Raw genomic sequence first — 26,569 nt, 5'->3', positions numbered from 1 at the left:
TCTTCTAACACAGATCTTTTTCCCCTAGCTTCTAAATTTTCATATTAGGAATTAAATTTTTATGTTAATTAACAACTATTTATGTGTAAGTAACTTGATTTTTTAAAACAATGAGGGAGAAAAAGCAACAGAAGCTCTGTGCTGATTCAGAACCAACGTCACTGTATTTCCTGGTCCAGTAGAATCTCCTCTGGGCATCTGCCCCTGTACACGCACAGGCAGCTTTCAGCCTCTTTTACATTCCTGGGCTTATTTTCCACTCCTGACCTCTGGCACTGCTAGACTTAGAGTCACCCTCAGTGTATGTGAGCATCTCTCCAGCTGCCAGCCCGTCTCTGGCTCTTATTCAGCTCAGGGCTCTGGGTCTCAGCTGCTCTTCTTTCCTGGGCATCAGACATTCATGGCATCAGGCCCTACCTGGTTCTGAGAATATGCTCACATGCATGTCACTCCCCCTCCGAACTTGTTTACACAAATGCAGCATATGAATGGTGATGGCAACACTATATAAATCAAGCAAGATGTTTCTGTCGTGCATGACAAGAAACCAACTCACAGACGTTGATGCAAAAAGGGAGATGCTGGGTGTTTTGGGTTCATGTAGTTCGAAAACACAATCTCTGAACCTCCAGGGACTCACACATTATCACCAGGATAGCTTTTATGTCACCCTTCTCCTTCCTTTCACCCTTACCTCTACCCTCATTCTCTACGGACCAGCTTGCTTTACCTCTGCTCAGCAGTCCCTTTGGAAAAGAGAGGCTCTCTACACCAATGGCATTGACCAAGCTTAGGTCCCATGACCCATTACTGGACTAACCACTGAAGACAGGGAAATAGGATTCTGGGACCAGCAAGGCCTGGATCATGTGCCCTCCACTGTCTCCCAGATGGCATGGAGTCAAGCAGAGTATTGTGAGGGGCTATCATATAAGGAACCGCACAAAGTAAAAAGTGGTAGATACCACAGTTTGGTTCACTAAATATTCATTCCATAATCTTCCAACCATCTGCTACCCTCTGCAACAAAGGCTGGAAAGCTAAAAATAACACTTTTTCAGACAGCCTTGCAGTTAGAGCACAGGCTTATATCCAAGTTCTGGCCAGCAGATGTTCCCAAGAAAAGCAGACATGATTAATGTGAGGTGGTGGCCGATACAGTCATCAGATTTCTTGTAAGTACAAGAGAATGACAGATGCCTTTGGTCCTTCACAGCCAGCTATGTCATAGGGTTCTAGAGTCTAATATCTACATCACTGATGGTACACAACAACAGCTTCATTTCTGCTAGAACTAGTGATATGCTGTGCATATTTCCTGATGAGGTACCAGCTCTGTAGCATTCAGGCTTGGTTCCCTGAATCCCATAAATTTTGTAAGCAACTTAATATCCTGAAGGAAATTTCTTTCCTCATCATCAACAGGCTAGTTTCATGTAGAAGAAAAACTAACACTTTGTGCTGTTGCAGTATGCAAAAATGTGCATATTATATCATCTGGTCAGGAGTAAACAAACATATGTCTGCTCTCTGAGTCCCACCACTCCCCCAAAATAAAGACAATAAAAAGATCCAGGATCACACTGTCTAGCTCTGGTCCCCAAAATAACTGAAATTGTGAATCTTTCCTGTAAATTACCAACTCAATAAAAACAACTTTATTGTTTTGCAACTTTATTGACTTTTACAGTCACCTCTTTTACTTTCAACCTCACCTCTACCCTCATTCTCTATGGATGAACTTGCTTTATCTCTGCTCAGCAATCCCTTTGGAAAAGAGGGGTTCTCTACACCAGTGGCATTGACCAAGCTTAGATCCCATGACCCATTCCTGGACTAATCACTGAAGACAGGGAAATATGATCCCAGGATGATATGACACACATATGACATATCTGAAGATATGACATAATCTTTGAGGTTACAACACTCATGTGAGATAACTGTCTTTTTCCCTACAGTGAGCAGAGTAACTGTAAACATGGTAATCTTGGGATTGTTGTTTAGTTGCTAAGTCATGTCTGACTCTCCTGCAACCCCATGGACTGTACCTCGCCAGGCTCCTCTCTCCATGAGATTTCCCAGACAAGAATACTGGAGTGGGTTGCCATTTCCTTCTCCAGGGTATCTCCCCGACCCAGGGATCGAACCTGCATCTCCTGCATTGGCGGGTAGATTCTTTACCACTGAGTCACCAGGGAAGCCCAATCTTGCGGTTGCTTTTTTAAAAATAACTGTTTGCTGTGTATTTCATTTTGGAAGCCAGTCCTTCAAAAACCTGAACTCCCTTGCAATCCACCTTTGTAAATAAAACGTTTTTCTTTCTAGAACAGCTTTATGGCTGTGTCTTCTTTTGAAAATAAGCTCTGTTATTTGCAGTTAAGAGCTCTCACAAATACGGGAAGGGAAGTTCACCAGTGGATACTCATGTGTTGTTGAGGGAGAGGAGTACTGTTAGAGGGAGAGGATGAGTTGAGAAAATTAAAACAGAAAATTGTCCCTACATTGTTTCATAATTCATATTATGATTAATAATGTGGTATTATTATAAACTATAAAATCCAGTGTACATATAAGGCTAAAGCAGTATTCTTGATTGGCAGTTACCATTTGGCAGGTAAGTCAAGGGCACCTACATTGTATGGGTAGCATCCATCTCCCATTAGCTAAACCCTGCTTGTCTTTTGAAGACCCTTCAAGAAGTTCCTAAACTGCCCACGTGTATTGTCTTCCTAGATAATGTGACCATCCTATGGCAATTAACATTGCATATGGAGTCATCTATCCATGTAACAGGTATCGACCAAGCGTCAACTGACAAAAACATGATCACAGGCCAGCATCAAGCAGCACCACCAGGACACAGACAGGGAGGACGATTATTCTGGACACCTGATTCAATGTAGCCATCAGCACTAAAGAGATGGGAAAGCAGGGGTAGTGGGCTAGGAAGAGGCACAAGGGGAGACGCATGTTACATCTTAATCAACAGAAAACAAGTATGACAAAATGTTACCACTTGTTATTTCTGAATAGTGGGCTTATAATTTGTTAATATTTTTCTGTATTTTTAAAGCTTCTCAAAGGAGAAAAAAGTGAGGCAGCCAGAAAGAGAAAGTGTATATACACTTCATGCTTTGCCTCTATCTTTGCAATTTGGCTCCTCAGGAGAACCTTTCATCAGAAAAAATATTAATTTAAAAAGAAAACTGAATTCTACAACTGATGTTAAACCATTGCTAGAAATTTATTTAAAGTGGGAAGGTGCCTAGGCATCACTGGTTAAGATTAAACTGGAGGAGAAGGAACAAGATGGTGGAGGAATAGGACAGTGAGACCACTCTCTCCCCCACAAATTCATCAAAAGAACATTTGAACACGGAGTAAAGTCCACAAAACAACTTCTGAATGCTGGCAGAGGACATCAGGCACCCAGAAAAGCAGCCCATTGTCTCCGAAAGGAGGTAGGAAAATACATAAAAGATAAAAAGAGAGGCAAAAGAGGTAAGGACGGAGCTCCGTCCTGGGAAGGGAGGCTTTAAAAAGAGAGAAGTTTCCAAACACCAGGAAACACTCTCACTGGCTAGTCTGTGGCGAGCCTTGGAACCTCAGAGGGCCACATAACCTGGAGGAAAAAAGAAAGAAAGAATTAAAACCCACAGATTACTCGCCAAACGGTAACTCCCAGGGGAGAAGCAGCGCAGACGCCTGCATACACCATTAGCAAGCGGGGGCTGGGCAGGGAGGAGCCGGCTGAACTGCTTAGAGAGAGGACTGGGCTTGAATGCCATGAGAACAATCTGAGAGATCTAACAGGGGATAGCAAAGCAGACTGGGATAGCTTCCCCACGAAAAGTCAGAAAGCTCTAACCTAAGATTCCGCCAGGCCCGCTCACAGAACAAAGGACTGAGCAGAGCAAGCCGACTGTGGTCGGCCCATCCTCCATCCCCCGCCGAGGCAGGCAGGGAGGTCAGCCAGAGCCGGAGGGGGCAACCGCAGCCCGAGAAAGGCATCCAATACAAACTGCAGGCAGGCTTGTTGCTAATCAAGACTTCTTGGGCTCAGGCCGGTCGATATACGCCTGAGAAGGTGCACCGGTTGTATACCCAGAAAACCGAGTGGCAGGGACGCAATAAGTCACAGCGACTGCGCTCACCAAACACCTGGTCACCTGAGCTGCTCAGACAGGGGAAGGCACAAAACGCAGGCCCAACCAAGTCTGCGCCTTTGTGGAGTACTCAAGAAACTGAACTTGAGACGCTCAGACCTGGGAAGTGCATACAACCCAGCATCAGCCTCGGACAGTTCCCGGCAGAGCAACCTAGAGCCTGTGCAGTGTAGACTGGGACAACACACGCACTGTGAGCGGGGGCAAACCCAGTGTGGCTGAGACGCTGTGAGCACTCCCCACAGACACCAGAGATATTTGTCTGCAGCGTTCCTCCCTTCCCAGAACAGGAATGAACAACTGAGCCTTAAAAAGTGTCCACCCGCCCCCTAGTATCAGGGTGGAATTTAGACACTGAAGAGACCAGCAAACAGAGGCTAAAACAGAGGGAGCCACCTTGGAAATGACAGATAGAGGTCTAGAGACTACTCCAAGAATAAGACCAAAAACCAGAGGCAAGAGGCTTAAGCCTGAATCCTGAGAACACCAGAGAACTCCTGACTCCAGGGAACATTAATCGATAGGAGCTCATCAAACGCCTCCATACCTACACTAAAACCAAGCACCACCCAAGGGTCAACAAGTTCCAGAGCAAGACATACCACGCAAATTCTCCAGCAACACAGGAAACTAGCCCTGAGCTTCAATATACAGGCTGCCCAAAGTCACTCCAAACCCACTGACATCTCATAACGCATTACTGGACACTTCATTGCACTCCAGAGAGAAGAAATCCAGCTCCACCCACCAGAACACCGACACAAGCTTCCCTAACCAGGGAACCTTGACAAGTCACCCGTCCAACCCCACACACAATGAGGAAACTACATAATAAAGAGAACTCCACAAACGACCAGAAGAGGGAAAGGCCACCCCAAGCAAAGCAACATAAGCAAGATGAAGAGGCAGAGAAATACCCAGCAAGTAAAGGAACAAGATAAATGCCCACTGACACAAACAAAAGAGGAAGATATAGGGAGTCTACCTGATTAAAGAATTTCAAATTTTGATGGTGAAAATGATTCAAAATCTTGAAAGCAAAATGGAGTTACAGATAAATAACCTGGAGAAAAGGATAGAGAAGATGGAAGAAAGGTTTAATAAGGACTTAGAGGAAACAAAAAAGAGTCAATATAAAATGAATAATGCAATAGAAGAGATCAGAAACACTCTGGAGGGAACAAACAGTAGAATAACAGAGGCAGAAGACAGGATAAGCGAGCTAGAAGATAGAATTGTAGAAATATATGAAACAGAGAGGAAAAAGGAAAAACGAATTAAAAGAAATGGGGACAATATTAGAGACCTCTGGGACAATGTTAAACGCTCAAACATTCGAATCATAGGAGTCCCAGAAGAAGAAGACAAAAAGAAAGACCATGAGAGAATACTTGAGGAGATAATAGTTGAAAACTTCCCTAAAATGGGGAAAGAAATAATCACCCAAGTCCAAGAAACCCAGAGAGTCCCAAACAGGATAAACCCAAGGACAAATACTCCAAGACACATATTAATTAAATTAACAAAGATCAAACAAAAAGAACAAATATTAAAAGCAGCAAGGGAAAAACAGCAAATAACACACAAGGGGATTCCCATAAGGATAACAGCTGATCTTTCAACAGAAACTCTTCAGGCCAGGAGGGAATGGCAAGACATACTTAAAGTGATGAAAGAAAATAACCTACAGCCCAGATTACTGTACCCAGCAAGGATCTCATTCAAATATGAAGGAGAAATCAAAAGCTTTACAGACAAGCAAAAGCTGAGAGAATTCAGCATCACCAAACCAGCTCTTCAACAAATGCTAAAGGATCTTCTCTAGACTGGAAACACAGAAAGGGTGTATAAACTCGAACCCAAAGCAATAAAGAAAATGGCAACGGGATCATACTTATCAATAATCACCTTAAACGTAAATGGGTTGAATGCCCCAACCAAAAGACAAAGGCTGGCTGAATGGATACAAAAACAAGACCCCCATATATGTTGTCTACAAGAGACCTACCTCAAAACGAGGGACACATACAGACTGAAAGTGAAGGGCTGGAAAAAGATACTCCATGCAAATAGAGACCAAAAGAAAGCAGGGGTAGCAATACTCATATCAGATATAATAGACTTCAAAACAAAGGCTGTGAAAAGAGACAAAGAAGGAAACTACATAATGATCAAAGGATCAATCCATGAAGAAAATATAACAATTATAAATATTTATGCACCCAACATAGGAGCACCACAATATGTAAGACAATTACTAACAAGTATGAAAGTGGAAATTAACAACAATGCAATAATAGTGGGAGATTTTAATACCCCACTTACATCTATGGATAGATCAACTAAACAGAAAATTAACAAGGAAACACAAACTTTAAATGATACATTAGACCAGTTAGACCTAATAGATATCTATAGGACATTTCACCCCAAAACAATGAATTTCACCTTTTTCTCAAGCGCACACGGAACTTTTCCAGCATAGATCACATCCTGGGCCATAAATCTAGCCTTGGTAATTTCAAAAAAATTGAAATCATTCCAAGCATCTTTTCTGACCACAATGCAGTAAGATTAGATCGCAATTACGGGAGAAAAACCATTAAAAATGCCAACATATGGAGGCTGAACAACACGCTGCTGAATAATGAACAAATCATAGGAGAAATCAAAAGAGAAATCAAAACATGCATAGAAATGAATGAAAATGAAAACAAAACAACACAAAACCTCTCAGTCAGTTCAGTTCAGTTCAGTCGCTCAGTCGTGTCCGACTCTCCGCGACCCCATGAATCACAGCACGCCAGGCCTCCCTGTCCATCACCAACTCCCGGAGTACACTCAAACTCATGTCCACAGAGTCGGTGATGCCATCCAGCCATCTCATTCTCCGTCGTCCCCTTCTCCTCCCGCCCCCAACCTTTCCCAGCATCAGAGTCTTTTCCAGTGAGTCAACTCGTCTCATGAGGTGGCCAAAGTATTGGAGTTTCAGCTTTAGCATCAGTCCCTCCAATGAACATCCAGGATTGATCTCCTTTAGAATGGACTGGTTGGATCTCCTTGCAGTATAAGGGACTCTCAAGAGTCTTCTCCAACACCACAGTTCAAAAGCATCGATTCTTCGGCGATCAGCTTTCTTCACAGTCCAACTCTCACATCCATACATGACCACGGGAAAAACCATTGCCTTGACTAGACGGACCTTGGTCGGCAAAGTAATGTCTCTGCTTTTTAATATACTATCAAGGTTGGTCATAACTTTCCCTGGGACACTGTAAAAGCAGTGCTAAGGGGGAAGTTCATAGCAATACAGGCACACCTCATGAAACAAGAAAAAAGTCAACTAAATAACCTAACCCTACATCTAAAGAAACTAGAAAAAGAAGAAATGAAGAACCCCAGGGTTAGTAGAAGGAAAGAAATCGTAAAAATTTAGGGCAGAGATAAATGCAAAAGAAACAAAAGAGACCATAGCAAAAATCAACAAAGCCAAAAGCTGGTTCTTTGAGAAGGTAAATAAAATTGAAAAACCACTAGCCAGACTCATCAAGAAACAAAGGGAGAAGAACCAAATCAATAAAACGAGAAATGAAAATGGAGAGATCACAACTGACAACACAGAAATACAAAGGATTATTAAAGAATACTATCAGCAATTATATGGCAATAAAATGAATAACCTGGAAGAAATGGACAAATTCGTAGAAAAGGACAACTTTCCAAAACTGAACCAGGAAGAAACAGAAAATCTGAACAGACCCATCACAAGCACGGAACTAGAGGCTGTAATCAGTAATCTTCCAGCAAACAAAAGCCCAGGTCCAGACGGCTTCACAGCTGAATTCTACCAAAAATTTAGAGAAGAGCTAACACCTGTTCTACTCAAACTCTTCCAGAAAATTGCTGAGGAAGGGACACTTCCAAACTCATTCTATGAGGCCACCATCACCCTAATCCCAAAATCTGATAAAGATCCCACAAAAAAAAGAAAACTACAGGCCAATATCACTGATGAACATAGATGCAAAAATCCTTAACAAAATTCTAGCAATCAGAATCCAACAACAAATTAAGATCATACATCATGACCAAGTGGGCTTTATCCCAGGAATGCAAGGATTCTTCAATATCCACAAATCAATCAACATAATACACCACATTAACAAACTGAAAAATAAAAATCATATGACTATCTCAATAGATGCAGAGAATGTCTTCGACAAAATTCAACATCCATTTATGATAAAAACCCTCCAGAAAGTGGGAATAGAAGGGACATATCTCAACATAATAAAAGCTATATATGACAAACCCACAGCAAACATTATCCTCAACGGTGAAAAACTGAAAGCATTTCCCCTAAAGTCAGGAACAAGACAAGGGTGCCCACTCTCACCACTACTATTCAACATAGTTCTGGAAGTTTTGGCTACAGCAATTAGAACAGAAAAAGACATAAAAGGAATACAAATTGGAAAAGAAGAAGTAAAACTTTCACTGTTCGCTGATGACATGATCCTCTACACAGAAAACCCTAAAGACTCTACCAGAAAACTACTAGAGCTAATCAATGATTACAGTAAAGTCGCAGGATATAAAATCAACACACAGAAATCACCTGCATTCCTATACACTAATGAGAAAATAGAAAGAGAAATTAAGGAAACTATTCCATTCACTGTTGCAATGAAAAGAATTAAATACTTAGGAATATATCTACCTAAGGAAACAAAAGACTTGTACATAGAAAACTATAAAACACTACTGAAAGTAATCAAAGAGGACACTAATAGATGGAGAAATATACCATGTTCGTGGATTGGAAGAATAAATATTGTGAAAATGAGTATACTACCCAAAGTAATTTATACATTCAATGCAATCCCTATCAAGCTACCAATGATATTTTTCACAGAACTAGAACAAATAATCTCACAATTTGTCTGGAAATACAGAAAACCTCGAATAGCCAAAGCAATCTTGAGGAAGAAGAATGGAACTGGGGGAATTAACCTGCTTGACTTCAGGCTCTACTACAAAGCCACAGTCATCAAGACAGTATGGTACTGGCATAAAGACAGAAATATAGATGAATGGAACGAAATAGAAAGCCCAGAGATAAATCCACGCACCTATGGACATCTTATCTTTGACAAAGGAGGCAAGAATATAAAATGAAGAAAAGACAGTCTCTTTAACAAGTGGTGCTGGGAAAACTGGTCAGCCACCTGTAAAAGAATGAAACTAGAACACTTCCTAACACCATACACAAAAATAAACTCAAAATGGATTAGAGAGCTGAATGTAAGACCAGAAACTATAAAACTCCTAGAGGAGAACATAGGCAAAACACTCTCCGACATAAATCACAGCAGGATCCTCCAAGACCCACCTCCCAGAATATTGGAAATAAAAGCAAAAATAAACAAATGGGACCTAATTAAAATCAAAAGCTTCTGCACAGCAAAGGAAACTATAAGTAAGGTGAAAAGACAGCCTTCAGAATGGGAGAAAATAATAGCAAATGAAGCAACTGATAAAGGATTAATCTCCAAAATATACAAGCAGCTCCTGCAGCTCAATTTCAGAAAAATAAGTGACCCAATCAAAAAATGGGCCAAAGAACTAAACAGACATTTCTCCAAAGAAGACATAAAGATGGCTAACAAACACATGAAAAAATGCTCAACATCCCTCATAATCAGAGAAATGCAAATCAAGACCACAATGAGATACCATTTCACACCAGTCAGAATGGGTGCTATCCAAAAGTCTACAAGCAATAAATGCTGGAGAGGGTGTGGAGAGAAGGGAACCCTCTTACACTGTTGGTGGGAATGCAAACTAGTACAGCCACTATGGAGAATAGAGTGGAGATTCCTCAAAAAACTGGAAATAGAACTGCCACATGATCCAGCAATTGCACTCCTGGGCATACACACCAAGGAAACCAGAATTGAAAGAGACACGTGTACTCCAATGTTCATTGCAGCATTGTTTATAATAGCCAGGACATGGAAGCAACCTAGATGTCCATCTGCAGACGAATGGATAAGAAAGCTTTGGTACATATACACAATGGAGTATTACTCAGCCATTAAAAAGAATGCATTTGAGCCAGTTCTAATGAGGTGGATGATACTAGAGCCTATTATACAGAGTGAAGCCAGAAAGAAAAACACCAATACAATATACTAACACATATATATGGAATTTAGAAAGATGCAAATGATAACCCTGTATACGAGACAGCAAAAGAGACACAGATATATAAAACAGTCTTTGGGACTCTGTGGGAGAGGGTGAGGGTGGGATGGTTTGGGAGAATGGCATTGAAACATGTATATTATCATATGTGAAACAAATCGCCAGTCCAGGGTCGATGCATGTTACATGATGCTCGGGGCTGGTATGCGGGGATGACCCAGAGGGAGGATAAGGGGAGGAGGGAGGTGGGAGGGGGGTTCGGGAGGGGGAACTCATGTACACCCGGGGCGGATTCATGTCAATGTGCGGCAAAACCAACCAGTATAATATTGTAAAATAATTAGCCTCCAATAAAAATTTTAAAAAAAAAAGATTAAACTGGAAGTTTTTCAGAGTATCTCAGATTTGGTGAAGCAAATATGCAGTGCAGGCCAAAAAAAAAAAAAGTTTCCCAACATTCTTCAGAATCAAGTGTGGCCACCAATCGAAATATTGCTTACAGCCATTTGAAGGCATTTCCCTGGAAATTCCTTGTAAATGCAAAAGCAAAAGAAAACAACAAAATTCCTGAGTGTTTTTGTTTCTGGAGGCCTCCTGAAAGAAATCGTGTGTGTGTGTGTGTATGTGTGTGTGTACATACTGTGGGGAAGGAGGTGTTAATTGACAGGGTTCAGGGGTAGTGTGTGTGTGTGTGTGTGTGTGTGTGTGTGTGTATGTACATACTGTGGGGAAGGGGGTGTTAATTGACCTGTGTGTGTGTGTGCGCATGTGTACATACTGTGGGGAAGGAGGTGTTAATTGACAGGGTTCAGGGCTACATTTTTGGCTCACTGAATCTTGGCCATACCTTACAGTGTGTTAAAGGAAGCTTTATTTACACTTATTTTCCTTTTGTCAGTAATGCTTTATAATAATAATAAAAAAAAAATACCCTAGCTTCATGTTAGAATTTTAGGAGAATTCAGTTCAGTTCAGTTCAGTCGCTCAGTCATGTCCGACTCTTCGCGACTCCATGAATCACAGCACGCCAGGCCTCCCTGTCCATCACCAACTCCCGGAGTTCACTCAAACTCATGTCCATAGAGTCGGTGATGCCATCCAGCCATCTCATTCTCTGTCGTCCCCGTCTCCTCCCACCCTCAATCCCTCCCAGCATCAGAGTCTTTTCCAGTGAGTCAACTCATCGCATGAGGTGGCCAAACTATTGGAGCTTCAGCTTTAGCATCAGTCCTTCCAATGAACACCCAGGATTGATCTCCTTTAGAATGGACTGGTTGGATCTCCTTGCAGTCCAAGGGACTCTCAAGAGTCTCCTCCAGCACCACAGTTCAAAAGCATCAATTCTTCGGCGATCAGCTTTCTTCACAGTCCAACTCTCACATCCATACGTGACCACAGGAAAAACCATAGCCTTGAATTAAACGAACACAAATCAAGACCGCATAATTAAGTCCTGTAATATATTAATTGACCTAAGTTTAGGAAAAGGAGTTGGCTAGGAGATAGTCAGTTATACAATAGGTATAGCACTGGTGGTGGTGGTTTAGCCACTAAGCCGTGTCCAACTTTTGTGACCCCATGGACTGTAACCAGTCAGGTTCCTCTGTCCAAGGGGTTCTCCAGGCAAGAATACTGGAGTGGGTTGCCATTTCTTTCTCCAGAGGATGTTCCTGACCCAGGGATTGAACCCCGGTCTCCTGCACTGCAGGCAGCTTCTTCAGCGACTGAGCAACCAGAGAAGCTATACTAGGTATAGCACTAGTTACAGTATAATGGCTAAAGTTGGGTTTAAAACTATTTTGGCTAAAAATCCCAAGTGTGCCCCCAACCTCCATCCTATCAACCCTCAAAGTTGTAGGTTTTGCATCTGACCTAGGAGCTACATTCTCAGATACCCAGGAACTATGGGATTAGAAGGAAAGAGAAATTTTAATGTTTTATGAAGTGTAAAGTAACTAGAACACAACTTTTACTCGTTCATCCATTCAATAAAAACTTATTGAAGTCCCAATGGTTCAGTGGCAAATAATCTGCTTGCAAAGCAAGAGACACGAGCTCCATCCCCAGGTCGTAAAGATCCCCTGGTTAAGGAAATGGTAACCCACGCCAGTACTCTTGCCTAGGAAATCCCATGGACAGAGGAGCCTGGTAACTACAGTCCATGGTGTCAAAGAAGAGTCAGACATGACTTAGCAACTAAACACGCAACCTATGTACCCTCAATGTTCTTTAGACTAGATTCCTAAACCTTCTTAAGCTCTCTTTCCTCATTCACTTTTTTATTTTCCCTATTCTGAGCTAATGCCATCACCCCATTTTATGGTAGCATATATCCTAAAATCAAATCTAGCAATCATTCCACCTTCTATTTTAATATGTTTTCCTTATTCTCCAACTAAGACACTTGCTCCTTGGAAGAAAATTTATGACAAATGTAGACAGCGTATTAAAAAGCAGAGACATTACTTTGCCAACAAAGGTCTCTATGGTTTTTCAGCAGTCATCTACGGATGTGAGAGGTAGACCATAAAGAATGCTGAGCGCTGAAGAATTGATGCTTTTGAACTATGGTGTTGGAGAACTCTTGAGAGTCCCTTGGACTGCAGGATCAAACCAGTCAATCCTAAAGAAAATCAATCCTGAACATTCATTGGAGGGACTGATGCTGAGGCTGAAGCTCCACTATTTCGGCCACCTGATCTGAAGAGCTGACTCATTAGAAAAGACCCTGATGCTGGGAAAGATTGGAGGCAGGAAGAAAAGGGGACAACAGAGGATGAGATGGTTGGATGGCATCACTGACTCAATGGATATGAGTTTGAGCAAGCTCTGGAGATGGTGAAGGACAGGGAAGCCTGGTATGCTGCAGTCCATGGGTTCACAAAGAGTCAGACATGACTTGAGTGACTGAACAATACAACAATTCTCCAACTTCCAATTCTGGCTCCATGGCAGAACTTAGAACACTGCTACAAACACCTAGAAGTGTTGGATAAAACAAAAGAGATCTTTAAATTCACTGCAAACTTTATAAGAAATACCAACTGCCTAAAACAGAGACCAAAGAGCTTGCACTGAGGGGCAATTTTCAGATCAGGAAATAGGCTCTAACTTTGGGTTTCTACAGCTATACACAAACTGAATGAGACTGGACACTCCTTGAAGCAGGTAGTTGGAATAAAATCCCTGCATGAAGCCAGAATCCTCCAAGAATGGCCACCTCAGTGAAAGAGAAGGTGAAAAACTGCATCCTCTACCTCAAAGTGATGACAAAGAAATGAACCTTTTCCTGCAGTTGAGATCCTGGGCTAGTGATGGCCCTATGATACCTGGCAGAAACAAATGTGAAACTGAAAGTCACTTGTACAGCCAAGACCTCACACAATCCTTCAGAAAAAGGAGATGGACTCACAATTAAAAACTTACAAGCATTCAAGGAAGTGATCCACCACAAGAAAGAATCAGCAGAAATAATAAACATCGCAAGATAACAATCTGACACAATACGTCTGAAATTATACAAGAGGGAAATAAAACCATGAAAAAGAGAGCAAGACACTAGTATAAATTGATACCCTCCTGCTCCTTTACATGACAGGTGTGAGCTTATACCCTCAACTTTTCTAAATGCCCTACATGCAATCACAGTCTTGCCTATATGATGATGTCACTAGAAGTTCCAAAAAGATCCACTCCATCCATTTCTTCTCAACACGTCAATACATGAAATGCTCAATGTAGTCACCCTTCTTGCTTAAGATAGTGATTTTTTTAAAAAGTACTCTTAAGGTCAATGTATTGATGTAATAATATCTGTAAACATCAACGTCTGAAGTGGTTTATTTATTTACCACTCCACCATGAGGGAATGGAATTCAGTTCCCTTTAAGTTTAAAAGAGGGAAGACAAGTAAGCAATTCAGAACAAGGTCACTGGGCATCCAAAAGCACAAGAAGAAAACAAGAGATGTCTGAAAGAGATGGAGTGAATATGAGAACATAAAAACTCTGAAAACAGGTGTTGATTTTTCGAAGATAGTTTTCTTACTTTTCAGTTTTGCCTAGGGTAAATTCTTACTTCTTAGATTTCACCTAGAGTTACTCATGACTTTCAGCCTAGTCAAAAACTCCTCTCAGATTTTATACTTTATTGCTAACAAAGATTTTCCACCCAGCCAATCTGGAAGTTCCTTGACAATAAAACGGTTTTCACAACAGCTTCCAGTCACAACCAATCTAAATGACTTATTCAGAATAATGACATGTAGAGAAACCCTTGAGCAAACTCAAAGGAAGAGATAATTTCAGAGACTTGGACACCCCAGAGAAAAACAAAGCCATAGATATTGTTCTCATTTTGAGACCAATTTCCCCCCTTTCTACAAAATTCCAATAAAGTAAAAGGATATGTCTTGCAGAACCATGAATATTTGGAGTTGAGACTCTTGGATCAAAAATAATAAAGGTGAAAATTTCAGACAATCAATTAATTTAGTTGCTTTGTCTACCAGCATTAAAATGTTCTGTGCTGTGCTGTGCTAAGTCACTTAAGTTGTGTCCAACCCTATGAACTGTGACCCGCCAGTCTCCTCTGTCCATGGAATTTTTCCAGGCAAGAATACTGGTGTGGGTTGTCACACCCTTCTCCAGGGGATCTTCCAAACCCAGGGACCAAACCCACATCTCTTATGTCTCCTGCACTAGCAGGCGGGTTCTTTTACAACTAGCACCACCTAGGAAGCCCTTCAATTCAGTTCAGTTCAGTTCAGTCGCTCAGTTGTGTCCGACTCTCCGCGACCCCATGAATCACAGCACGCCAGGCCTCCCTGTCCATCACCAACTCCCGGAGTTCACTCAAACTCATGTCCACAGAGTCGGTGATGCCATCCAGCCATCTCATTCTCCGTCGTCCCCTTCTCCTCTCGCCCCCAACCATTCCCAACATCAGAGTCTTTTCCAGTGAGTCAACTCGTCGCATGAGGTGGCCAAAGTATTGCAGTTTCAGCTTTAGCATCAGTCCTTCCAATGAACACCCAGGATTGATCTCCTTTAGAATGGACTGGTTGGATCTCCTTGCAGTACAAGGGACTCTCAACATATGCAGGCATACCCCCAAAATACTGTGGGTTCAGTTCTAGACCAATGCAAACAAGGGAACACTGCAGTAAAGCGAGTCACATGAATTTTTAGTTTCCTAGTGGATATGAAAGTTAGGTTTATACTACACTGTAAGTCTATTAAATGTGTAATAGCATGTCTAAAAGCACAATGTACATACCTCAATTGAAAAAAAACTTTATTGCCATATTTCAAATTTTTTAATCTATATAATTTACTCCAAACTCTCTTTTTAAAATGTCTACAAACTTTATAGGTCACACTACTTTAATACTACTAATTATACCTACTGTTATTTATCAAATAAAGTGTCTACAAGAGAAAATCTATTTAATAGATGTTCATATACACACACAAAAAAAACTTTATTGCTAAAAAATGCTAACCATCATCTGAATCTTCAACAAGCCATAATATTTTTGCTGATGAGCCATGTTGATGGCTGCTGACTGATCAGGGTGGTGGCTGCTAAAGGATGAGGTGGCTTTGGCAATTTCTAAAAATAAGACAATGAAGTTTGCCTCATTGATTTCAAGCATGCAATACTGTTTGATAGGATTTTACCCACAGTAGAACTTCTTTCGAATTTGTAGTCAATCCTCTCAAACCCTGCCACTGCTTTATCAACTACATTTATGTCATATTCTAAATCCTTTACTATCATCTCATCAGTCTTCACAGCATCTTTACCAGGAGTAGATTTCCTCTCAAGAAAACTACATTCCCTGCTCATTCATAAGATGTAAGTTCTCATCTGTTCAAGTTTTATCATAAGATTGCAGCAATTTAGTCACATCTTCAGGCTCCATTTCTAATTCTTAGCTCTCTAGCTGTTTCTACCGCATCTGCAATTACTTCCTCTACTGAAGTCTTGAACCCTTCAAAGTCATCCATGAGGCTTGGAATCAACTCCTTCTAAACCTTTGTTATTGTTGATATTTTGACCTCTTCTCATGAATCACAAGTGTTCTTAATGGCGTCTAGAATGGTGTATCCTTTCCAGAAGGTTTTCAATTTACTTCACCCAGATCTAGCAAAGGAATCATTATCCTGGCAGCTATAACCTTACAAAATATATTTCTTAAAGAATAAGACCTGAAAGACTAAAGTACATCTTGGTATATGGGCTGCAGAATGGGTATCGTGTTAGCAAGCATGAAAACAACATGAATCTCATTGCACATCTTCATCAGAGCTCTTGGGTGACTAGGTGCCCAAGAGCTCATTGTTAATGAGCAGTAATATTTTAAAAGGAATCTTTTCCTCTGAGCAGTAGGTCTCAACAGTAAGCTTAAAATATTCAGTAAAACCATGTAAACAGATGTGCAGTGATTCAGGCTTTGGGTTCCATTTACAGAGCACAGGCAGAGTAGATCTGGAATAATTCTTAAGGGCTCTAGGGTTTTCAGAACGGTGAGTATCAGCTTCAACTTCAAGTCACCAGCTACATTAAATCCTAATAAGAGTCAGACTATTTGAAGCTTGAAGCCCGGCACTGACTTCTCCTTTCTAGTTATGAAAGTCCCAGATGGCATCTTCTTCCAATACAAAGTTGTTTTGTCTACACTGAAAATCTATATTTTAGTGTAGCCACTTTTATTCATTATCTTAGCTAAATCTTCTGGATAACTTACTGCAGTTTCTATATTAGCACTTGTTGGTGCACCTTGCACTTTTATGTTATGGAGATGGCTTCTTTCCTTAAACCTCATGAATCAATCTCTGCTAGCTTCAAACTTTTCTTCTGAAGCTACCTTACCTCTCTCAGCCTTTACAAAATTGAATAAAGTTAGGGTTTTGCTCTGGATTAGGCTTTGGCTTAAGAGAATGTTGTGGCTGGTTTGATCTTCTACCCAAACCACTAAACTTTCTCCATATCAACAATAAGGCTGTTTTACTTTCTTACTATTTATGTATTCACTGGAGTAGCATTTTTAATTTCCTTCAAAAATTTTTCTTTGCATTTACAACTTGGCTAACTGTTTAGCACAAGAAGCCTTACTTTCAACCCTATTTTAGCCTTCAGCATGCCTTCCTCACTAATCTTAATCATTCTAGCTTTTGACGTAAAGTGAGATACATGCAATTCTTCCTTTCACTTGAACACTTAGAGGCCAGTGCAGGATTATTAACTGGCTTAATTTCAATACTGTTGTGTTTCAGAGAATACAGAGATGAAAGGAGAAGGAAACAGATAAGAATGGCTGTGCAGTACAGTGGACAGCTAGGGCTCAGGGCATCTAGAGGAAACGAGAAGGAACTACTATGGATATGTGATTTCTTTGGGGGGGTATTAAAAAGTTTCCTGAAATTCAATAGTGGTGATGGCTGCATAATTCCATGAATATACCAAAAACCATTGAACTGTATACTATAATTGGGTGAAATGTGTAATAAATGAATTTTAATAAAGTTTTTTTTACGTTTTCACAGTAGAATTTCCAGAAGAACTGGTAAATTCAAGGCCTAGAAAGGAAAAACAAAGGATTATCCAAAGCATTTCATTCAGATGGAAGTCAGATTGCTTTTCTGCATGATACAGATAACATTATAAAAGAATGGGGTGGTGAAATGCATATAGCATATGGAAATCAAAGGCAACATGAGGCAGCTTGAGTCAATATATTAGGAGTTCATCTACCCAGGCTGATAACTATTGACCTCACCACTTCAAACTCCTTAGGTCAATTCAGGAAACCTTATTCTTGAAGTAGTCTACTAGGTTTCTAAACATTAGAAAAACAGAATAAAGCAGGTATAATAAGGCTGATGATATCACATTATTACTGGCTATAATTATGGTAAAGATATTTATCATGATATATATATTTATATCATGAAAAGAACATTTTATGCAAAGATGGGCAGAATAAAGGACAGAAACAGTATGGACCTAACAGAAGCAGAAGATATTAAGAAGAGGTGGACAGATTAGTCTGAACTATACAGAAAAGATCTTAATGACTCAGATAACCACGATGGTGTGGTCACTCACCTAGAGTCAGACATCTTGGAGTGTGAAGTCAAGTGGGCCTTAGGAAGCCTCACTACAAACAAAGCTAGTGGAATTGATGGAATTCCAGCTGAGCTATTTCAAATCCTAAAAGATGATGCTGTGAAAGTGCTGCATTCAATATGCTAGCAATCTGGAAAAGGTCAGGACTGGAAAAGGTCAGTCTTCATTCCAATCCCAAAGAAAGGCAATGGCAAAGAATGTTTAAACTACCGTGCAATTGTACTCATTTCACGCACTAGCAAAGTAATGCTCAAAATTCTCCAAGCAAGGCTTCAACAGTATGTGAACCAAGAACTTCCAGATGTTCAAGATGGATTCAGAAAAAGCAGAACCAGAGATCAAATTGCCAACATCCACTGGATCATAGAAAAAGCAAGAGAGTTTCAGGAAAACATCTACTTCTGCTTTATTGACTATGCCAAAGACTTTGACAGCGTGGATCACAACAAACTGTGGAAAATCCTTAAAGAGATGGGAGTTCCAGACTACTTTACCTGCCTCCTGAGAAATCTGTATGCAGGTCAAGAAGCAACAGTTAGAACCAGACATGGAATAACAGACTGGTTCCAAATCGTAAAAGGAGTACATCAAGGATGTATACTGTTACCCTGCTTATTTAACTTACATGCTGAGTACACCATGAGAAATGCCAGGCTGGATGAAGCTCAGACTGGAATCAAGACTGCTGGGAGAAATATCAATACTCAGATATGCAGATGACACCACCTTAATAGCAGAAAATGAAGAGTAACTAAAGAGCCTCTTGATGAAAGTGAAAGAAGAGAGTGAAAAAGTTGGCTTAAAACTCAACATTCAAATAACTATAATCATGGCACCCAGTCCCATCACTCCATGGCAAATAGATGGGGAAACAATGAAAATAGTGACAAACTTTATTTTTTGGGGCTCCAAAACCACTTCAGACAGTGACTGAAGCCATGAAATTAAAAGATGCTTGCTCCTTGGAAAAAAAGCTATGACCAACCTAGACAGCGTATTAAAAAGCAGAGACATTACTTTGCCAACAAAGGTCCATCTAGTCAAAGCTATGGTTTTTCCAGCAGTCATGTATGGATGTGAGAGTTGGACCATAAAGAAGGCTAAGTACCAAAGGACTGATGCTTTTGAACTGTGGTGTTGGAGAAGACAAGATCTTGAGAGTCCCTTGGACTGCAAGGAAATCAAACCAGTCAATCCTAAAGGAAATCAGTCCTGAATATTCACTGGAAGGACTGATGCTGAAGCTGAAGCTCCAATACCTTGGACACCTGATGCAAAAAAACTGACTCATTAGAAAAGACCCTGATGCTGGCAAAGATTGAAGGCAGGAAGAGAAGGGTATGACAGAAAACAAGACGATTAGATAGCACCACTGACTCAATGGAAATGAGTTTGAGCAAGCTCTAGAGATGGTGAGGGACAGGGAAGCCTGGCATGCTGCCAAGTTCATGGAATTGCCAAGAGTTGGATACAACTGAGCAAATGAACAACAACAATATATTTATTATATTATAGTATCATATATATTATCATATTTACTATCATATATAGTGCGTGTGTGTGTGCGCACGCGTGCGCGCGCGCGCGCATGCTCAGTTGTATCTGACTCTTGGTGGCCTCATGGACTGTGGATTGCCAGGCTCCTCCATCCAGGGAATTTTCCAGGCAAGAATACTGGAGTAGGTTGCCATTTCCTACTCCAAGAGATCTTCCTGACCTAAGGATTGAACCCATGTCTCTTGCATCTCCTGCATTGGCAAGCGAATTCTTTACCACTGAGTCACCAGGGAAGCCATATATATATTTATATGTACGTATATGTATATATGTATGTATACAGACATTACTATTACATTGCTATTGGCTATAATTATGGCCAACATACTATATTGTATATAATTATGAAAAATCATCCTTGTACGTAGGCCTTATGAACACAAACTAGCAGTAACATTGTTTCTCTCAAAAATTTAACTAAGGAGCTCCAAGAACTATCCAGCTATTAACTGATTAATTGCAACTAGTATCAAAAGCACAAATATATTTCTCTGTCAAACAAGTGCCATGAACACTGCTGGTACTCAATATAATTTTGTTGAATGATTACAGACAATCATGAACAAAAATAGTGTTCCTCCGTATCACCTGTCAAATCAATTCAACATATAATTTCCCTCCCTCTTTCCTTTGAAATTATTACTTCAATGACCATCTCAAGAAATCACGCAACAGACAACTTGAACCTTTATTTGAGGTCATCAACTTCATATAGGTATAGTCTGTTTACAGTAGACTATTGCTAAGGAAAAGGGAGATAGCTCAAAATTAAGAACAGTGCATACGGTGGTTTGGCAAGAGGATGGCAGGCTGATTTCTCTATTTTAAAATAAATTTCAGGGTAGGATACATACTTGTTGGCTATTGTCTACAGTGTTAATTTTCTTTAAATAAGAGCAAATTCATTTATAAAAATCTAAATGCTTCCAATGATGATAATAATGGGTAAGAGGCAATCTTTCCAGAATCAGCTGATAGGTAATACACTAGGTCATAGCCACTGACATTTTTCAAGTCAAAGCAACAGAATGGGTCCAGCTCTCCAGGTCCTTGGATTGTGAATCCAAAGAGAATAAGGGAAAAGAAAAAGATCAACTCTGAGGAGTTAGAATCAAGACATTTATTGGAAATGATGGTTCCAATTCTTTTTTAGTCTTTGATTTCACATTGCTCACTACTAATGCTATACATTTATCAAAGGGCAATCTAAACTATTTGACTCTTTCAACATCTACAGTATATCTGAAGATATTCCAAGATGTTGCACAAAAAGGGCTGAGAGACACTAACTCACACAAACCTTCAAAAGGCATTATTTGAATAATATTATATACAATTCTCGAGTTCATTTTCAACACAGCAAATAATGTTCCCTAGAGTTGAAATATTATAGCTATTCCTTGATGTTATTTTTTCTCATGCAAGGCACTAAAAGAGTTTTCAAAAGAAGCTGTAAGATGTCAACAGTACAAAGAAATTTTCACATATAGCAAGTTTCTGGAAATCCCAACAAAAAATCTATGTTGACAATATGGGAAGTATATTTGAATCTACTGAAAGGGAAAAATTCATTCTCCCATGTTTAGAGATAAGGGAAACAAGCAGATTAAATCAGTGTCATATGCTATTCCAGATACTATTCACTCTTCTGTTTACTTTTTATCCTAGATTCTTCTGGGATAATTTTTCTCTCTTTTGGGGCTTCATGAAACTAGGCTTCCCAAGTTTACTTGCCATGCAACTGACTACACATGGCTCTGGAACTTAAGCTCTGAGAGCCTCAACTGGCATTTACCAGGATTTAATGACATAGTCGTGTTTGTATGGGTCAAATTCTCAGAGAACAATGAACCAATAATACCAGTAACAAGTGCACAGGGCAATGCTATGTAGCTAAGCTTTTATGAAAACCAGAAGTGCCTTTCACGTTTGCACAAGTTCTCTGACTTTTGATCTCTAGAAATTTAACCATATTTAGATCCAACCAGTCCATTCTAAGGGAGATCGATCCTGGGTGTTCATTGGAAGGACTGATGCTAAAGCTGAAACTCCAATACTTTGGCCACCTCATGCGACGAGTTGACTCACTGGAAAAGACTGTGACGCTGGGAAGGGTTGGGGGCGGGAGGAGAAGGGGACGACAGAGAATGAGATGGCTGGATGGTATCACCGACTCTGTGGACATGAGTTTGAGTGAACTCCGGGAATTGGTGATGGACAGGGAGGCCTGGCGTGCTGTGATTCATGGGGTCGCGGAGAGTAGGACAGGACTGAGCGACTGAACTGAACTGAACTGATGGTGCCTCAGAGGTTAAAGCATCTGCCTGCAATGAGGAAGACCCGGGTTCGATCCCTGGGTTGGGAAGATATCCTGGCGAAGGAAATGGCAACCCACTCCAGTATTCTTGCCTGGAGAATCCCCTGGACAGAGGAGTCTGGTGTGCTACAGTCCACGGGGTCGCAAAGAGTCGGACATGACTGAGCCAGCGACTTAACTTATACCTCTAATAAAATATAAAAAGGAGTAAATGGAATTCTCTCTTAGAAGGGCTTAAGTCATGTGTAAGGGGGAATCCTGACTAGGTCAAGTCAAGTATAACCAAAGATCAGGAGCAAAATCAGTCTTCTCTTTGAAGATATCCATAAAAGCAGTTTTTGCATGTCAATTAAAGTGCTGTGTGGAAAAAGTTTAATTAAGGGCATATTTACCTAGGAATTCCTGAGTCCAATGCAAGTTACCAGAACTGAAAGTACATGGCAAGCAAAGCATTAGTTACCTGTGCTTTGTTTGTTCTGTCCTTTATATACATGCTCTGTTTTCTATTTCAATAGTACTAAAGTTTTTAGATTCAACCTATGAGAAAATTTCTCTAGGCACCATCTTTCTTCAGGGTTAAAGTTACCCATGAAAAAAGCAAAACATTCTCTCCTCTCTCTCTCATATATACACATATATGCAGATACATGCAGAATAAATGCAGAAATAAAAATGCAGCCACTTCTACAGCCTCCCCAATAATAATCTACTCTTTAAGTAAACGTGGAAATACTATAATTTAACTCTCAAAACTCTGTAGTGCATTGTGCCTGATACCCAGTTGGTATTCACTGTTTACTGTTTGTGACACAAGCTTTTGCTTTGTTATTGTGCATATATATTTCACTCATAAAAACACACAACATACACACATAAATCTACATATAGCCCATTAGTGTCAGCTCCTGAAAATGTCCTCATTACAAAAAGCGAAAGATAAATATGCTAGAATGGGACAGGATGATGACAATTACAGAAGTTACATAAGGAAATTAAAAACAATTCTTCCTTAGTCTGTTTTTTTATTTATTACAGTGTGTTATTCTTTCTTTTTCTTTTAAATTGGGGTATAGTTGATGTTTCATGGTCTTTTCGATGTCAATTATCTTGGTTTCCATGGAAATTCACAGGTGTCTACAAAAAAGTAATCTATTCCTACTTTGAAATTTTAAGACTGCTCTTGGCCATAATATCACACATAATTACAAACAATCTTTTCATAACCTTCAGTTCAGTTCGGTCGCTCAGTCGTATGACCCCATGAATCACAGCATGCCAGGCCGCCCTGTCCATCACCAACTCCCGGAGTCCACTCAAACTCACAACCTTATAAATGCCATCATCAGAGAATTTATATTTGAAAGGAAGCCACATATTTATAAGTAATATGCAACATGAACAACAAATCTCAACAAAAATGAATATTCAGAGTAGCTACCAGAAGTTCTGGTAATTCTCACATTAGTGCACTAACATTTTTACTAACCACTCATTTCATTTCGTTGGTCTTTTCCTCCCCCAACAAGTATTCCTAAATTTGTTGTGTGTAGTGTTTTGTGTTTTTTCTCCTGCCTTTATTCTGTACTTTAAAAACAAAAAAACCTAGGGAGAAAAGTATATTGGGATTTATTTCGTTTCGGGGTTTAAAAATATCTGAAGGCAACACAGAGCTTAACTCCACAAGGTTGTTTACCAGGAGGTTGGTGTTCCGAAGAAGCAAGCCATTTTTTCAAAAGCGCGCAAAATAAGGTTTTTGGGGAAAAAACCAAAAATGTATACAAAAAATAGTTAAGAGCGCAAAACACATCAGTCATCAGCAACAAAACTGAAGCTTTGTGGCTCTGTATTTGAACAAGAAGTTGGGGCCAGCGCCCCACCATGGTACCCAAGATGTTAAGTATGATGGGCACAACCCCGTGCCCATCCCAAAGCGGTCCGCAAAGAGCCGCCTGGAGAGGTTGACCTCCGCCGGGACCAGGCAACCGGTCCTCCACTCGGGACCAAACCCTACCGGAACTCTTCTGTTTCCAGCTTGGGGGCTGCAGTCGACCATCCCTGCCTAATTTCCTTCAGTTACCCTGGCATTCTTAAACCTCTTTCAACTATCTGCACTTTTTCCAGGCACCCCGAGACCCAAGGAGGCTCCAGCGACCCCCGATCCCGGCTCTCCGAGCCTTAGCTCTCGGGGAAGCCCACCCGGGAGGCGCCCCGGCGGGCGGCTTACCGAGCAGCGAGCCTATGAAGATGACGACCTGCACGGTGGTGGTGAACTGGCGGTACAGCTGCGCCTCGCCAAACTCCCCGAGCGCGCTGCGGTTGGCGCCCGCCGCCTCGGCGCCGGACGCGTTGCGCGGCTCGCTGGCATTTCGGGAAATCCAGCTACCGTTATGCCCCATGGCGAGGCCGGGGCTCCCGCTCCGTCGTCGGCCGCCCGTGCGCTCGCCTCGGACCCGCGCGCCACCTTCTCCAGCCCCGGGCGCGGAGGAACGCGCGGGTGCCTGGTGGAGTCCTGGAGAACCCCGAGCAGCCGCGGGTCCCCTCAGGTCTCCACATCGCCAGCCCCGGCTCCTGGGAGGCGGGGAGCTGAGAGGGCGAGGCTTCGCCCCATGCCCGCTCCCTCCCGGGTCCCCGTCAGCAGCCACATGAAGGCGGCACGGTCAGAGCCCGCCAAGCGTCGTCCGTCCCTCCTGGGTGGTCAGCTCGGCCAAGAGAGGGAAACACAGGTTTCTGATAGTCAAGGAGGGCGCTCTCTGCTCCCGCCGCCCTCTTCAACCTCAGCTCCCACCACCGAAGGCCGGGAGAGTCCTCTCGAGTCTCCTCAGACTGGCAGACTCAGGCCCTCTCCTCAGAGGGAAGAACACATGTGGCTGAAGCCCTTTTTCAGTTCTGCTGGCTTCGAGGCTAGATGGCCATGGGAAACCTGGAAAATGGCCAGGTCAAATGCTTGGAGTCCCGAGGGGACCCTGGAGCCCCTCACAGCGCTCATGATCAGGGTGGAAAGCTCTGAACCTCCCCAATAGCCTCGCCCTCAACGCCCGGCCCGGCTGTTGCCTCAGAATGCCCGCGAGGTCTCCCGCCCAGCCCCTCGCTGAGTGCTCAGACCTCCCGCCTCAGCGCGGGCTGCAGGGGTCTTGTTCGGCAGCCCCTTTGCTTCTGCACGGCCCAGCGCCCGGTTTCCTGGGCCCGCTCCGGCTCTCAGCTGCAGCGAGAGAGCCTCCAGACTTTGCGGGGACACGAGAAGACACCCCTAGGAGTGCAGAGCCACCGTCCGCGAGGGCGCCCGACTGAATGGGGAGCGCGCGGCCCGAGAGCGCGGTCACGTGACGCGCGGCCCCGCCCTCACGCTCAGCCTGGGAGAAGGGAAGGCCGGCGCCATCTTGCCCCCCCCCCCCCCCCGCAACCTACGATCTTGACAGCCTCGGCGGGGAATGGCAGGCACTGAGGAGCCGGGTCTGGCTCCGGTGGACAAGCCCGGTGCTCCTCCGGGGTTTCGCATCTTTCAATGCTGTCGTTAACTACTCCTTATCTCTTCAGCTGGGGCTGCCTGAGGCTAACAATTCCACGTCGTCGTTGCCACCAGGGCATGGACCCCAGTCTCGTCCATCAGGCCTTGGGTGTAGCTGAAGTTATTTAAGAAAGATGGGATTTAGAAATCCAGTGCACTAGTTTCCTGGGCCTTTTCATTTAATCCCATTTCGTGGTGCAGTGGTAAAGAATCCGTTTGCCAGTGCAAGAGGCATAAGAGACTAGAGTTACATCTCTGGGTGGGGAAGATCCTGTGTAACTGGAAATGGCAACCCGCTCCAGTATTCTTGCCTGGAAAATTCCATGGGCAGAGGAGCCTGGAGGTCTACAGTCCATGGGTCACACACGCATAGGGTACAACCCATAGGGACACACACAACCCACACATACACACAACCCACCCACCCACACCCCAACCCCAACAGGGTGGATTCTGGGATTGAGGACTGAGCAACTTTTTGCCCGCTGATGCAAACAATTGGGAAGCTGGGATGACCCAGTAAACGAGAAAAAAACGGGACAGAGAAGCCTAATCGGAAAAGGAACAGGTATGGCATCCAAACAGGATCAGGGGAAAAGAGAAAAGGGGAAATGAGATGAAAAGACGACTAAAAATTTGCCTGTTTGACCTTATTTTTTTTGTTTTAATAAGTGAAGGACA

At 42.1% G+C, this 26,569-nt stretch overlaps 1 protein-coding gene across 1 annotated transcript in view; it reads right to left on the bottom strand.

Annotated features, from left to right (window-relative positions):
• Window positions 1-25,649, bottom strand: part of GPR176 (G protein-coupled receptor 176) — a 140,273-nt gene extending 114,624 nt beyond the window's left edge. The window contains exon 1 of the mRNA XM_088839809.1: window positions 24,608-25,649. Coding sequence (XP_088695935.1) covers window positions 24,608-24,779 — 172 coding nt within the window. The 5' untranslated portion in view covers window positions 24,780-25,649. The remainder of the gene's footprint in view (window positions 1-24,607) is intronic.
• Between the last annotated feature and the right edge of the window lie 920 nt (window positions 25,650-26,569).

Source organism: Moschus berezovskii, chromosome 9 (genome assembly GCF_049115385.1).
Source record: "Moschus berezovskii isolate FMDL1 chromosome 9, NW_MosBer_1.0, whole genome shotgun sequence".
NCBI lineage: Eukaryota > Metazoa > Chordata > Mammalia > Artiodactyla > Moschidae > Moschus > Moschus berezovskii.
The sequence above is the reverse complement of the archived record's forward strand: the minus strand, read 5'-3'. Positions and strand labels throughout refer to the sequence as shown.